General features: G+C 45.5%; 1 protein-coding gene across 5 annotated transcripts in view; it reads right to left on the bottom strand.

Moving 5' to 3' along the window:
• LOC109867612 (membrane-associated guanylate kinase, WW and PDZ domain-containing protein 2) overlaps positions 1-14236 on the bottom strand; it is a 297617-nt gene that overhangs the window by 30905 nt on the left and 252476 nt on the right. For all 5 annotated transcript variants that reach the window (XM_031801801.1, XM_031801802.1, XM_031801800.1 and 2 more), the window contains exons 13-14: positions 11946-12138; positions 2144-2235 (exon numbers count right to left, since the gene is read on the bottom strand). In XM_031801801.1, the coding sequence (XP_031657661.1) occupies positions 2144-2235; positions 11946-12138 (285 nt within the window). The remainder of the gene's footprint in view (positions 1-2143; positions 2236-11945; positions 12139-14236) is intronic.

Here is a 14236-nt window from a genome sequence, read left to right as displayed (position 1 = left end):
TCTGTTAGTCACATGTCTGTGGAACTTGTTCAGTTTATGTCTCAGTTGTTGAATCTTATGGTCATACAAATATTTACATGTTAATTTTTCTGAAAGTAAACGCAGTTGACAGTAAGAGGATGTTTATTTTTTTGCTGAGTTTAGAATGGATCTACTGCTTATCAGACTTGCGTTCAATGACAATGACAGATCGTTAACTCGCATTTCTATCTGAAATCAGTTGGGTAGTACAAAAAGTTACATAATGGACCTTTTAAATCAAATCAAATTGTGTTTGTCACATGCTTCATAAACAACAGGTGTAGACTAACAGCGAAATACTTACTTATGGGACCTTCCCAACAGTGCGGACAGAAAGAAAATATAGAAAAGTAAAACACGTAATAATAAATACACAATGAGTATAACTTGGCTGTTTACACAATGTACCAGTATCGAGTCAATGTGCAGGGGTTTGAGGTAATTGAGGGTGATGTGTACATATAACTAGGAATAAAGTTGTAGATAATAAACAGTAGCAGCAGTGAATGTGAGGAGTCAAACAAGTTTGTGCAAAAAGGTTCAAGGCAGATTGTCCAGGTAGCTATTTTGTTATAGTCCAGATAGCCATTTAACTAACTATTTAGCAGTCTTATGGCCTGGGGGTAGAAGTTGTTCAGAGTCCTTTTGGTTCCAGACTTTGCTTTGTGGTAGCAGAGAACACAGTCTATGACTAGGGTGGCTGGATTCTTTGACAATTGTTTGGGCCTTCCTCTGACACTGCCTGGTATATAGGTCTTGAATGGCAGGAAGCTTGGCCCCAGTGATGTACTGGGCCGTACAAACTACCCTCTGTAGCACTTTACGGTCAGATGCCGAGCAGTTGCCATACCAGGCGTGATGCAACCAGTGCTCTCGATGGTAAAGCTGTAGAACGTTTTGAGGATCTGGGGACCCCTTTTCAGTCTCCTGAGGGTGAAAAGGTGTTGTCATGTCCTCTTCTCGACTGTCTTTGTGTGTTTGGACCATGATAGTTTGTTGGTGATGTGGACACCAATGAACTTGTCTTGCTGACGTTCAGGGAGCGGTTGTTGTTCTGCCAGGTCTTTGACCTCCTCCCTGTAGACAGTCTCATAGTTGTCAGTGAACAGGCTTACCACCGTTGTGTGGCAAACTTAATAATGGTAGCAAACTTAATAATGGTGTTGGAGTCGTGTGCGGCCATGCAGTCATGGGTGACCAGGGAGTACAGGAGGGGATTAAGCAAGGCCCCCGCGTTGAGGGTCAGCGTAGCGAATGTGATGTTGCCTATCCTCACCACCTGGGGGTGGCCCGTCAAGAAATCCAGAATCCAGTTGCCGAGGCAGGTGATCAGTCCCAGGGTCCATAGTTTATTGATGAGCTTGGAGGGCACTATGAGTGCTATTGAGTTGTAGTCAATAAACAGCAATAAACAGCATGTCCCTCTTGTCTAGGTGGGAAAGGCCAGTGTGGAGTGCAATACAGATTGCGTCATCTGGGGATCAGATGGGGCGGTATGCGAATTTGAGTGTCAATGTGAGCCATGGCCAGCCTTTCAAAGCATTTCATTTCTACAGGAGTGCTACGAGGCGATAGTCATTTTTAAAGATTACCATGGCGTTATTGGGCACAGGGACTATGGTAGTCTGCTTGAAACATGTAGATATTACAAACTGGGTATAAAATATTAGTGAAGACACTTGCCAGCGCATGCTCTGAGTTCACGTCCTGGTAATACGTCTGGCTCTGCGGCCTTGTGAATTAACATTAAAAGGTTATCACCTGTTTAACGGTCTTACTCATGTCAGCTAGAGAGAGCGTGATTAACAGTTGTCAGGTTTAATTTGATTATATTGTGTGTAAAATTACGTTAAGTGTGTGTTATAGTGTATGTGGTTACTATGGTGTTAGGTGTGTATTTTATGATGTTCGGTTGGCATTATATGTTGTTCCCGTGTGTATGCTATTAAGTGTGTAGGCAGCAGTGTTAAATGAGGATATACGTGCTTGTGTGAGGTGTGTATTACATGTTGTTAAGTTTTGTTGTATTATGGTGTGTTAGGTATGCATTATATGGTGTGTGTGTGTGTGTGTGTTGTCCAGCCCGTCCCATACGAGCCTTGTCACGGGCGTCCGGACTCACAGCCTGCACGGCCTCGTCTCCCCCCAGGATACGGAAGCCAAACCCAGTCTTCTCCCTCAACAGGTGCACCTCCACATCCTGGTACTCTGGACCTGACGAGGGGAGAGAAAGAGAGAGGGGAGAGAGGGGGACAGAGAGAGAGACAGTGTGAGGGGCAGGGAGAAAGGGGGAGGGGAGAGGAATGGAGAGAGAGAGAGAGAGGGGGGGGGTGGAGGAAGCAGAGTGAGACAGAGGGAAATAGGGGCAGAAAGATAGGGAGCAGAGAGGGATGGAGAGGGCAAAAGAGATAGGGAGGGAAAAAGAGGGTGGAGACAGACAAAGACAGGTGAGAGAGGAGGAAGAAATAGACCAAAAAATGTAATACAGAGAAATAGATTGCACAAACATAGACTACCGTGGCCAAGAGAGGAAAGCATGCAGCACTGATTTGTAATCTGTTTGGAGTAAGTAAAATTGCCATTTTAATCCATAGAGACGTGAAGGAGAAGCTCGTCGGATGTTGATCTCTTTCTTCATCTAGGCTGAACAACAAAAAATGATCTGTATAAATTATACTGATTGCATTTTAGTATTCACATGCAGTGTTCATAATAAAATCCCCTTAGTGTCAAATGACGTGCCCACACATCAATCAATTAACATAATACAACAATCCCCATCAAAATCTGACTGTTTAAATATCTGTTTGTTTTGCATGGGCTGTTTCGCTTCATAGTCAGTTACAAAGGACAATTTGTCATCAATCCAGACACCAAGGTACTTATATTAAGAAACAAGCTAAGTTTGGGCAAATATGCAGGTCCTCAGGGTCAACATTTCATAACCTAGAAAACCCGAATGAGCTTGGTTTTACTTGTAAGTAACACTAATTTAATATCTATAAGTGAATCAAAATCATGCACAAGATTACAAAACTGTGTCATCTGCATAGAGATGAATGTTACAAGTATTAACAGTGTTTCCTGTGTCATTCATTTACAGAATGAACAATAATGGACCCACAATCGAACCCTGAGGAACACCTTTTTGAATCTCAAGAAATGCAGATTGAATCCCGTCTGTCAAGATAGCTGGAGTTCTGTCACTAAGATAATTCTGAAACCATAAACAGGGTGTACACTACCGGTCAAAATTTTTAGAACACATACTCATTCAAACGTTTTCTTTATTTGAACTATTTTCAACATTGTAGAATAATAGTGAAGACATAAAAACTATTAAATAACAGATATGGAATCATGTACTAACCAAAAAAGTGTTAAACAAATCAAAATATATTTAATATTTGAGATTCTTCAAATAGCCACCCTTTGCCTTGATGACAGCTTTGCACACTCTTGAAATGTATGACTTCCAGGCAGGATGTGTAAAACTTCAGACAGCTCTGGACTGAACCAAGGGCAAGACCTATTTTGAATTCTCTGTTTGTAAAGGGAGCATGTTTATCTACAATACAATTGAAAACATTTGAGAAGTGGTTCAGAGCCAACTCTGGGTCAGGAATAGATGCAATACAATAAAATTCACCAAAATAAATGCCTCAAAAAAGGCCTGTTCATTGTCATTTTTAAAATTCCTTGTTGATAAAAACAAGGGTTGGATCTAAATCTATCCTTGACACATACAATAGGAAAGTGGTCACTATTATCCAAAGCAAATTGTAATGTGTACGCTGGGAGTTGGGAAGCAAGTACAGGGAGTGAAAATGTAATAAATAGAACAAAACAAGAAACACGAAAAGCGTCCAGAGATGAAACAGTAATAACGCATGAAATAATGCCCTGAGGGGAGAACCAAGGGGAGTGACAGATATAGGGGAGGTAATCAGGAAGGTGATATAATCCAGGTGAGTGTCATGAGGCGCAGGTGCACGTAACGATGGTGACAGGTGTTCGTAATGATGAGACAACTGGCAACATCGAGCGCCAGAGAGGGGGACCAGGGGTAAACATGACAGTACCCCCTCTCTGATGTGCGGCCCCAGCCGCCGTATGACGGCTCCAGCCGCCAAGGGACGGTCCCGAAGCCCAGGAGCGGGCCGGTCGCATCTGCTGGAACCTGTAGAGCCGGCTGAGGCTCAGGAACCGTAGAGTCGGCTGAGGTGCGGGGGATGGGAGCCTGAAGACCCGGCTGAGGCGCAGAATGGGAGCCTGACAAGCCGCCTGAGGCTTGAGAGCCTGTCGAGCCAACCGAGGCATGAAAGTTTGATAAGCCATGGGATGGGAGCCCGCCGAGCCGGCTGAGGCGTGAGATGGGAGCCCCACAAGCCGGATGAGGCACGGGAAGGGATCCCCACGAGCCAGGTGAGGAGAGGGATGGGGGCCGGCTGAGGGGTGGGATTGGAGCCTGACGAGTCGGCTGAGGCACGGGATGGGAAATTGACGAGCCGGCTGAGGTGCGGGATTGGAACCTTACGAGCCGGCTGAGGCGTGAAATGGGAACCTGACAAGCTGGCTGAGGCGCGGGATGGGAGTCTGGCGAGTTGGCTGAGGGGCGGGATCGGAGCCTGATGAGCCGGTTGAGGCATGGGGAGCCTGCTGAGCCAACGGAGGCTTGAGAGACCTGTCGAGCAAGCTGAGGCATGGAAGCCTGATGAGCCGGCCGACGCGCGGGATGGGAGCCTGACGAGCCGGCTGAGGCACGGGATGGGAGAATGACTTTATTTATTTATTTTATGTTTACCCATTTTTCTCCCCAATTTCGTGGTATCCAATTGTTTAGTAGCTACTATCTTGTCTCATCGCTACAACTCCCATACGGGCTCGGGAGAGACGAATGTTGAAAGTGATGTGTCCTCCGATACACAACCCAACCAAGCCGCACTGCTTCTTAACACAGCGCGCATCCAACCCGGAAGCCAGCCGCACCAATGTGTCGGAGGAAACACCGTGCACCTGGCAACCTTGGTTAGCGCGCACTGCGCCTGGCCCGCCACAGGAGTCGCTGGTGCGCAATGAGACAAGGATATCCCTACCGGCCAAGCCCTCCCTAATCCGGACGACACTAGGCCAATTGCGCGTCGCCCTACGGACCTCCAGGTCGCGGCAGGTTACGACAGAGCTTGGGCGCGAACCCAGAGTCTCTGGTGGCACAGCTGGCACTGCTGTACAGTGCCCTTAACCACTGCACCACCCGGGAGGCCCTGACAAGCCAGCTGAGGCATGGGGAGCCTGACGAGCCATCCGTGGCTTGAGAACCTGTCTAGCTATCTGAGTCATGGAAGCTTGACGAGTCAGCTGAGGCCTCCTCAGTTGCTTCGGCAGTGCCACTTGTACCTGACGTCACCAGTAAAAACAATACTTCCTGTTTTTTCCCCCTAGGAAGTTATTCTGTAACGTGTACGCTGGGAGTCGGGAAGCAATTACAGGGAGTGTAAATGTAATAATAAATAGAACATAACCAAAACAAGAAACACGTAAAGCATAGAGACATGAAACAGAGTCAATAAAGCCTGAGGAAAGAACCAAGGGGAATGACAGATAAAGGGGTGGTAACCAGGAAGGTGATGGAGTCCAGGTGAATGAGGCGCAGGTGTGTGTAATGATAGTGACAGGTGTGTGTAATGATTAGACAACTGGCGACATTGAGCGCCGGAGAGGGGGAGCTTGAGTAAACGTGACACAAATACCCCACTATTTGTAAATATGAGGTCAATAAAAGGCAATTCCATAGGGCCCTTTAAGTTAGGAGAAGTGGGATTTGTAATCAGCTGGGTCAAATTTAAATTAGTGCAAAAATTATTTAAATAGTGAGCATCCTGCTTTCCCCATGCAAGATTAAACTCTCCAGTGATCAACACCTCTGGGGTTGTAAAAATGGCACTTAAATCAGTGAGTTCTAGTACACATTTCTTGGTAGAGGGGAAAGGATAGATTCCTTTAACTCTTATTTTTTAGTTTGAACTCAACTGAAGACATACACCCAACACTTTAAATTGTATAGGATTGGATGTAGCCTTTAACAGATACACAGAAAGAAGATTAGTTGTGTAAATAGCAACACCACAACCTCAGAGTCCAGAGTTTTATCAGTTAACCAGGTTTCAGATCAAATAAAGGGTCTGCCTGAGAGGCCCAGATCTGGACATTATCCGTTTAAGGTAATAAACTACAAATATTAAGATTTAAAAATGATTAAACCTTTTCTGAATGTAAAGTTTTAGAGTTTCAATATAAATCAGATTACTTTGAGATTTCAGAACAACAGGAAAGATTGGATTATAGCAATTAGGAAAATTAAACAAAGTAGGAATAGCAATGACATTTCTCCAGTTAGCACCATTAGGCATGTCACCACTTTCAGATACAATATGTTGAACTCTCACAGTGACCCTTTGGAGATGGTAAAAACGGACTTACATGTAATGCTAACATTGTCCTCACATCAATTTAGTTGACCAAGAACCGGAGACCCCAGTGAAGCAGAACCCACCTTAGACCCCGGCGATGCCATCACAATGTTGGCCGATGTGGAAGGAACCTCCGGCACTCCATGAAAAGATGGTGCTGGAACATCAGGCTCCAGAGCTGTGAAGCTCTTCGATGTTGGCAGCTCATTCATGAATCCCGTCTCCGCAGAGGGCTCAGAAACTGGCGGACGCTGCCCTCAACTTCCACGATGAACAGCGACGTGTCTCCCTGTCTGGCCAGCCAGGTCCAGGAGAGGATCATCCCGCCGACTCAATTTTTTTGTCGGTGAGCAATCACTTCTGAGCAGTGGCCAGTCAACCAAAGAAAATCTGCCTGAAGGCGATATTCCCATCATTCCATTGTGATGCAAGGCCCTCGGAGTGGAGGAAAATTTGAAAATTGCAGGTCTTGGCTTTCCCAGTAGTCTGTGCAAATCAGCTATTTGTATGCCCAGCGTAGCGACTTCTTCTCTGTAGCCCTCCGCGAGCAGGCAATTGTCGCACTGAAAGTCAGGGTGTTCGACTTCATCCCGGAACAGGGCGAAGTATATATTACCCCTGCAACGTTGATAGCGCAACGAGTCCTTCATTATTGCACCCTCATTATCGCACCCTCCTGACTCTCCCAACATGTCTTATATCTCCTAGATATAGGATGTACACTTCCAAAATGTTGTAACAATGACGCTGGGAGTCATGAAGCTGGTGCAGTCGGCTAACTGCTAGCTCGCCTGACCCAGTCGGCTAACTGCTAGCTCGCCTGCCCGGTCTGTTAACTGCTTGCTTGCTAATCCGTTCTGCTAACTGCTAGCCCCTGCTAACTGCTTGCTAACCCGGCCTGCTAACTGCTTGCTAACCCGGCCTGCTAACTGCTAGCTTGCCCCGGTCTACTAACTGCTAGCTGCCGGGCCCGGCTTACCTGCCTGGTCTGTAACTGCTAGCCCATGCTAACTGCTTGCTTGCTAACCCGCCCTGCTAACTGCTAGCTTGCCCCGGTCTACTAGCTGCTAGCTTGTTTAGCCCCAGCCTACTAACTGTTAGCTTGTTAGCATCGGCCTGCTAACTGTCTGAATCGCTGTGTCCCCAGCCAGCCCAACCACTCACTGGACCCATATGTTCACTTGGCTAAGCATGCCTCTCTCTAATATCAATATGCCTTGTCCATTACTGTCCTGGTTAGTGATTACTGTCTTATTTCACTGTAGAGCCTCTAGCCCTGCTCAATATGCCTTAACCAACCATGTTGTTCCACCTCCTACATATGCGAGGTGGAACATACCTGGTTTAAACATCTCTAGAGACTTTATCCCTCTCTTCATCTACTCAATGCCTAGGTTTACCTACAATGTACTCACATCCTACCTTACCTTTGTTTGTACACTATGCCTTGAAACTATGCTATCGTGCCCAGAAACCTGCTCCTTTTACTCTCTTTTCTGAACGTGCTAGACGGCCAGTTCGTATAGTCTTTAGCCGTACCATTATCCTACTTCTCCTCTGTTCCTCTGGTGATGTGGAGGTTAATCCAGGTCCTGCCGTGCCTAGCTCCACTCCCAACCCACAAGTGCTCTCATTTGTTGACTTCTGTAAATGTAAAAGCCTTGGTTTCATGCATGTTAACATTAGAAGCCTATGCCAACCCAAATGTCTTAGCCGTGTCTGAATCCTGGCTTAGGAAAACCACCAAAAACCTTAATTTCCATTCCTAACAATAACGTTTTCCGCCAAGATAGAAGGGGGCGGTGTTGCAATCTACTGCAAAGATAGCCTGCAGAGCTGTATTACTGTCTAAGTCTGTACCCAAACAATTTGAGCTTCTACTTCTAAAACTTCACCTGTCCAGAAACTCACTGTTGCCGCTTGGTATAGACCTCCCTCTGCCCCAAGCTGTGCCCTTGATACCATATGTGAATTGATTGCCCCCCATCTATCTTCTGAGCTCGTGCTACTAGGTGACCTAAACTGGGACATGTTTAACACCCCGGCCATCCTACAAACTAAGCTTGATGCCCTCAATCTCACACAAATGATCAATGAACCTACCAGGTACAACCCCAAATCAGTAAACACGGCCACCCTCATAGATGTCATCCTAACTAATTCACCCTCCAAATACACCTCCGCAGTTTTCAATCAATATCTCAGCGATCACTGCCTCATTGCCTGCATCCGTAATGGGTCTGCGACCAAACGACCACCCCTCATCACTGTCAAACGCTCCTGAAACATTTCTGCGAGCAGGCCTTTCTAATCGACCTGGCCGGCGTATCCTGGAATAACATTGACCTCATCCCGTCAGTAGATGATGCCTGGCTATTCTTTAAAAGTGCCTTCCTCACCATCTTAAATGCCCACTCAGAACTAGGAATAGATATAGTCCTTGGTTCACTCCAGACCTACCTGCCCCTGTCCAGCACAAAAACATCCTGTGGTGTTCTGCATTAGCATCGAATAGCCCCCGTGATATGCAACTTTTCAGGGAAGTTAGGAACAAATATACACAGGCAGTTAGAAAAGCTAAGGCAAGCTTTTTCAAACAGAAATTTGCATCCTGTAGTACTAACTCAAAAAGTCCATGGAGTTTAAGAGCACCTCCTCCCAGCTGCCCACTGCTCTGAGGCTAGGAAACACTGTCACCACCAATCCACTATAATTGAGAATTTCAATAAGCATTTCTCTACGGCTGGCCATGCTTTCCACTTTGGCCTACCCCTACCCCGATCAACTGCCTGGCGCGAGCCACAGCAACCCGCTAAAGCCCCCATAATTTCTCCTTTACCCAAATCAAGATAGCTGAAGTTCTGAAAGAGCTGCAAAATCTGGACCCTACAAATCAGTCGAGCTAGACAATCTGGACACTCTCTTTCTAAAATTATCTGCCGAAAATGTTGCAACCCCTATTACTAGCCTGTTCAACCTCTCTTTCGTATCGTCTGAGATTCCCAAAGATTGGAAAGCTGCCGCGGTCATCCCCCTCTTCAAATGGGGTGACACTCTAGACCCAAACTGCTACAAACCAATATCTATCCTACCCTGTCTTTCTAAGGTCTTCGAAAGCCAAGTTAACAAACAGATTGCTGACCATTTCGAATCCCACCATACCTTCTCCGCTATGCAATCTGGTTTCAGAGCTGGTCATGGGTGCACCTCAGCCATGCTCAAGGTTCTAAACGACATCATAACCGCCATCGATAAGAGACATTACTGTGCAGCCGTATTCATCGACCTGGCCAAGGCTTTCGACTCTGTCAATCACAACATTCTTATTGGCAGACTCGACAGCCTTGGGTTCTCAAATGATTGCCTCGCCTGGTTAACCAGCTACTTCTCTGATAGAGTTCAGTGTGTCAAATCGGAGGGACTGTTATCTGGACCTCTGACAGTCTCTATGGATGTGCCACAGGGTTCAATTCTCGGGCCGACTCTCTTCTCTGTATACATCAATGATGTTGCTCTTGCTGCTGGTGATTCTCTGATCCACCTCTACACAGACGACACCATTCTGTATACTTCTGGCCCCTCCTTGGACACTGTGTTAACTAACTTCCAGATGAGCTTCAATGCCATACAAATCTCCTTCCGTGGCCTCCAACTGCTCTTAAACGCAAGTAAAACTAAATTCATGCTATTCAATCGATCACTGCCCGCACCTGCTCACCCGTTCAGCATCACTAATGTGGACGGCTCTGACTTAGAATACGTGGACAACTACAAATACCTGGGTGTCTGGTTAGACTGTAAACTCTCCTTCCAGACTCACATTAAGCATCTCCAATCCAAAATTAAATCTAGAATCGGCTTCCTATATCACAACAAAGCATCCTTCACTCATGCTGCCAAACATAGCGTCGTAAAACTGACCATCCTACCGATCCTCGACTTCGGTGATGTCATCTATAAAATAACCTAAAACACTCTACTCAAAAACTGGATGCAGTCTATCACAGTGCCATCCGTTTTCTCACCAAAGCCCCGTACACTGCCCACCATTGCGACCTGTACGCTCTCGTTGGTTGGCCCTCGCTTCATACTTGTCGCCAAATCCACTGGCTACAGGTTATCTACAAGTCTCTGCTAGGTAAAACCCCGCCTTATCTCAGCTCACTGGTCACCATAGCAGCACCCACTCGTAGCAGGCGCTCCAGCAGGTATATCTCACTGGTCACCCAAAAAGCCAATTCCTCCTTTGTCTTTCCTCTGCTGCCCATGACTGGAACGAATTGCAAAAATCTCTGAAGCTGGAGACTCACATCTCCCTCACTAGCTTTAAGCACCAGCTGTCAGAGCAGCTTACAGATGACTGCACCTGTACATGGCCCATCTGTAAACAGCCCATCTATCTACCTACCTTATCCCCATACTGGTATTTATTTATTTTGCTCCTTTGCACCCCAGTATCTGTACCTGCACATTCACCTTCTGCCGATCTACCATTCCAGTGATTAATTGCTATATTGTAATTACTTCGCCACCATGGCCTATTTATTTCCTTAATTAACTTACTTCATTTTCACTCACTGTATATAGACTTTTTGTTTTCTTTTGTTCTACTGTATTACTGACTGTATGTTTTGTTCATTCCATGTGTAACTCTGTGTTGTTGTATGTGTCGAATTGCTACGCTTTATCTTGGCCAGGTCGCAGTTGCAAATGAGAACTTGTTCTCAACTAGCCTACCTGGTTAAATAAAGGTGAAATAATAAATAAATAAAAAATAAAAGTTGGTGAGTATAATAATAAAGAACAGAGCGATTTAAAAAAAAAGAAGCATCTGTACATGAACACAGAACCAATATATATATACAGTGGGGAGAACCAGTATTTGATACACTGCCGATTTTGCAGGTTTTCCTACTTACAAAGCATGTAGAGGTCTGTCATTTTTTATCATAGGTACATTTCAACTGTGAGAGATGGAATATAAAACAAAAATCCAGAAAATCACATTGTATGATTTTTAAGTAATTAATTTGCATTTTATTGCATGACATAAGTATTTGTACCTATGACAAAAATTACAGACCTCTACATGCTTTGTAAGTAGGAAAACCTGCAAAATCGGCAGTGTATCAAATACTTGTTCTCCCCACTGTATATATATATATATATATATATATTTTATATATATTTTTTTTTTACACCTACAGGGGTATATCATTAATGTAATGAAGCTACTGTATGTTGATTTGGTTGTTCGTTTTTGGATGTGGTAGAGCTAATTTCTGCGAAGCAAATATTACTTTGTCAATATGTTCCCAGTCAAGGAAAATACTAAAGTGCAGAAACAGGAAGAGTGGCTTTGCTGGCATGCAATAAAAAAGTGAGTTTTCCCCACCAAGATTTACATTTACATGCTAAAATCGCCACTGCCTTATACCATGAAACAATACTCACGCCTACTCTCATAGATGGCCCTAGACTTCTCATAGAGGTCGTATGGGTCGGGCTTGTTGAGGTCGAAGCCCTCTGTAGAGTCGGGGACCGAGGTGCTGTGCTGTGGCTGGGTAGGGAAGGGTGTGCCTGTGGGAAGCACTTGGGCTGACAGACTGGTCTGGGGACTACCATGGGGGTCCCACTGCTCTGGTAGCTGAATGCACAGCAGCAGAAATAGAGAAAGGGATGGGAAGGAAGAGAGCGAGAGAGAGAAGGGTGAGGGAGCAGGGAAAGTAAAGTGAGAAATGTATGAGTTATGAATTACATTAATTTAATACAGTCAGGTTTACTTAATTGTTTATACAATTGCATCTTAAAGCTGAAATGCAGTATACAGACTAATCAAATCAATAGGCGATTCAATTCATAAGTGTTTTTCATTCATGACTACATGGAACTCTATTCCACATCAAGTAACTGACAAGCAGTAAAATTAGACTTTAAAAAACGGTTAAAAAAACACCTTATGGAACAGTGGGGACTGTGAAGCAACACAAACATTTGCACAGACACACGCATACCCACACATACGATAACATACGCACTATACATACAAACTCCCTGGAAAAAACCCTGGAAGCAGAGGGGGGGCTATCCCTCCATGCCCCACATAACAGAACGTTGCTCTTGCCCCAGTTCACCTTAGCTGAAGAAACTCCTTCGTACACCTTCAGACTAGTCTCAAGTGCCTACATATTCTGCCCATCCCTGACCATCACAGAAACGTCATCTACATACACCGACACTGCTATGCCTGTCAACACACCCATGCCTGTCCAACACACTCCCTGCAGTCTCCTGCGTAGCAGGCCCAAAAAAGACTCAATGGCTAGTGTATATAACTGCCCCGATAGAGAGCATCCTTGTCTGATGCCCCACCTCACCCAGACTGGCCTACTGAGCCCCCCTCCCACCTTGACCATACATGACACCCAGCATACCCAGCATACAACATCTTCACACAGGCCAAAAACATTTCCCCAAACCCAAACACCGACATCACATTAAACAGATACTCATGCTCCACTCCATCAAAAGCCTTTTCTTGGTCAAAAGAGACAAGTCCAAATTTCACATTAGAAACTCTCGACAAGTCCAACATGTCCCTGATTAAGAACAAGCTGTCCATGATGGAGCATCCTGGGATACAATATGTCTGGTCCTTGTGTACTACAGAGTCCAGATGGAACATCAGCCTGTTAGCGACGACCTTGGCAAATATCTTGTAGTTCGCACAAAGCAATGACACAGGCCTCCAGTTCCTAAGTTTTACACAAGTCCCCTTTCTTGTGTAGGAGAGTCAGATCCGCACGACGACAGCTCATCCACTGGGAGTCCATCGACCCCGGTGCACGGCCGGGGGACATCTGGATTACGGCCTCTGCCAGTTCATGGGAGAACAGGGGAATGTCAATATCATCCTTCTCTGCCAGAGAGAGCTTAGAGAGGTTTGCAAACAAAACCTGAGCACAAATAGGATCACACAGTTCTGCCCTGTACAATTCAGAATAAAACTCCACAGTCTGCTCCCGCATCTCCCCCACCACAGAGGTCACCCGCACATCCGACAGCCATAGACAATGCATACCTTTGGCTTCAGCGCTCTGTCTTTCCAAACTACACTTTCCAATACTAAGGATTCCTTGAGCATGTAGAACTAGCTCTTACAAGTGCGTCATTCGCTTTAACCTGGATAAAACTGCCAAGGTCCCTACGTAATTGATCTTAATTAGCATGGAGACCTACATTGCCTTACCTCACCAGCTCTACCTCCACCAGACTTATACTACGCTCGAGTTCCCCCAATACTCTCGTATTGGGGGAAGAGATGAGAGGGTGAGAGAGCTGTATACTGTTTACAGAAAAGCCGAATTTGGATTTTTCCCACATCCCACCATTGACTCTGAGACTCATACTCCTCTCTTCGCTGCCCCCACCTTCCTAAAAAGTCTGGAATAGGATGCAATAGGATGCATTCCGAGGCCCTGGTGAAATAGACAGCAGAGCCATGTTAATGTGGTGATACAAAAAACCCACCGGAGAATGATAGAGCCCAACACCCTATTGCTGATTCCTGGACATGTAAAACTGATTAAGTCGAGCTTCACTCACCCTAGCCCCAAAGACCTACACCCATGTATACTGTCTTGTGTTGCGATGTCTAGTTCTCCAAACATCCACTAGTTCAAACTGATGTCCCTTAACACCCCCGCTGAGCCTGAATGAGGCTCCTCCCCATTTCTGTATTTTGT

This window comes from Oncorhynchus kisutch, linkage group LG22 (assembly GCF_002021735.2).
Source record: "Oncorhynchus kisutch isolate 150728-3 linkage group LG22, Okis_V2, whole genome shotgun sequence".
Taxonomy (NCBI): domain Eukaryota; kingdom Metazoa; phylum Chordata; class Actinopteri; order Salmoniformes; family Salmonidae; genus Oncorhynchus; species Oncorhynchus kisutch.
The sequence above is the reverse complement of the archived record's forward strand: the minus strand, read 5'-3'. Positions and strand labels throughout refer to the sequence as shown.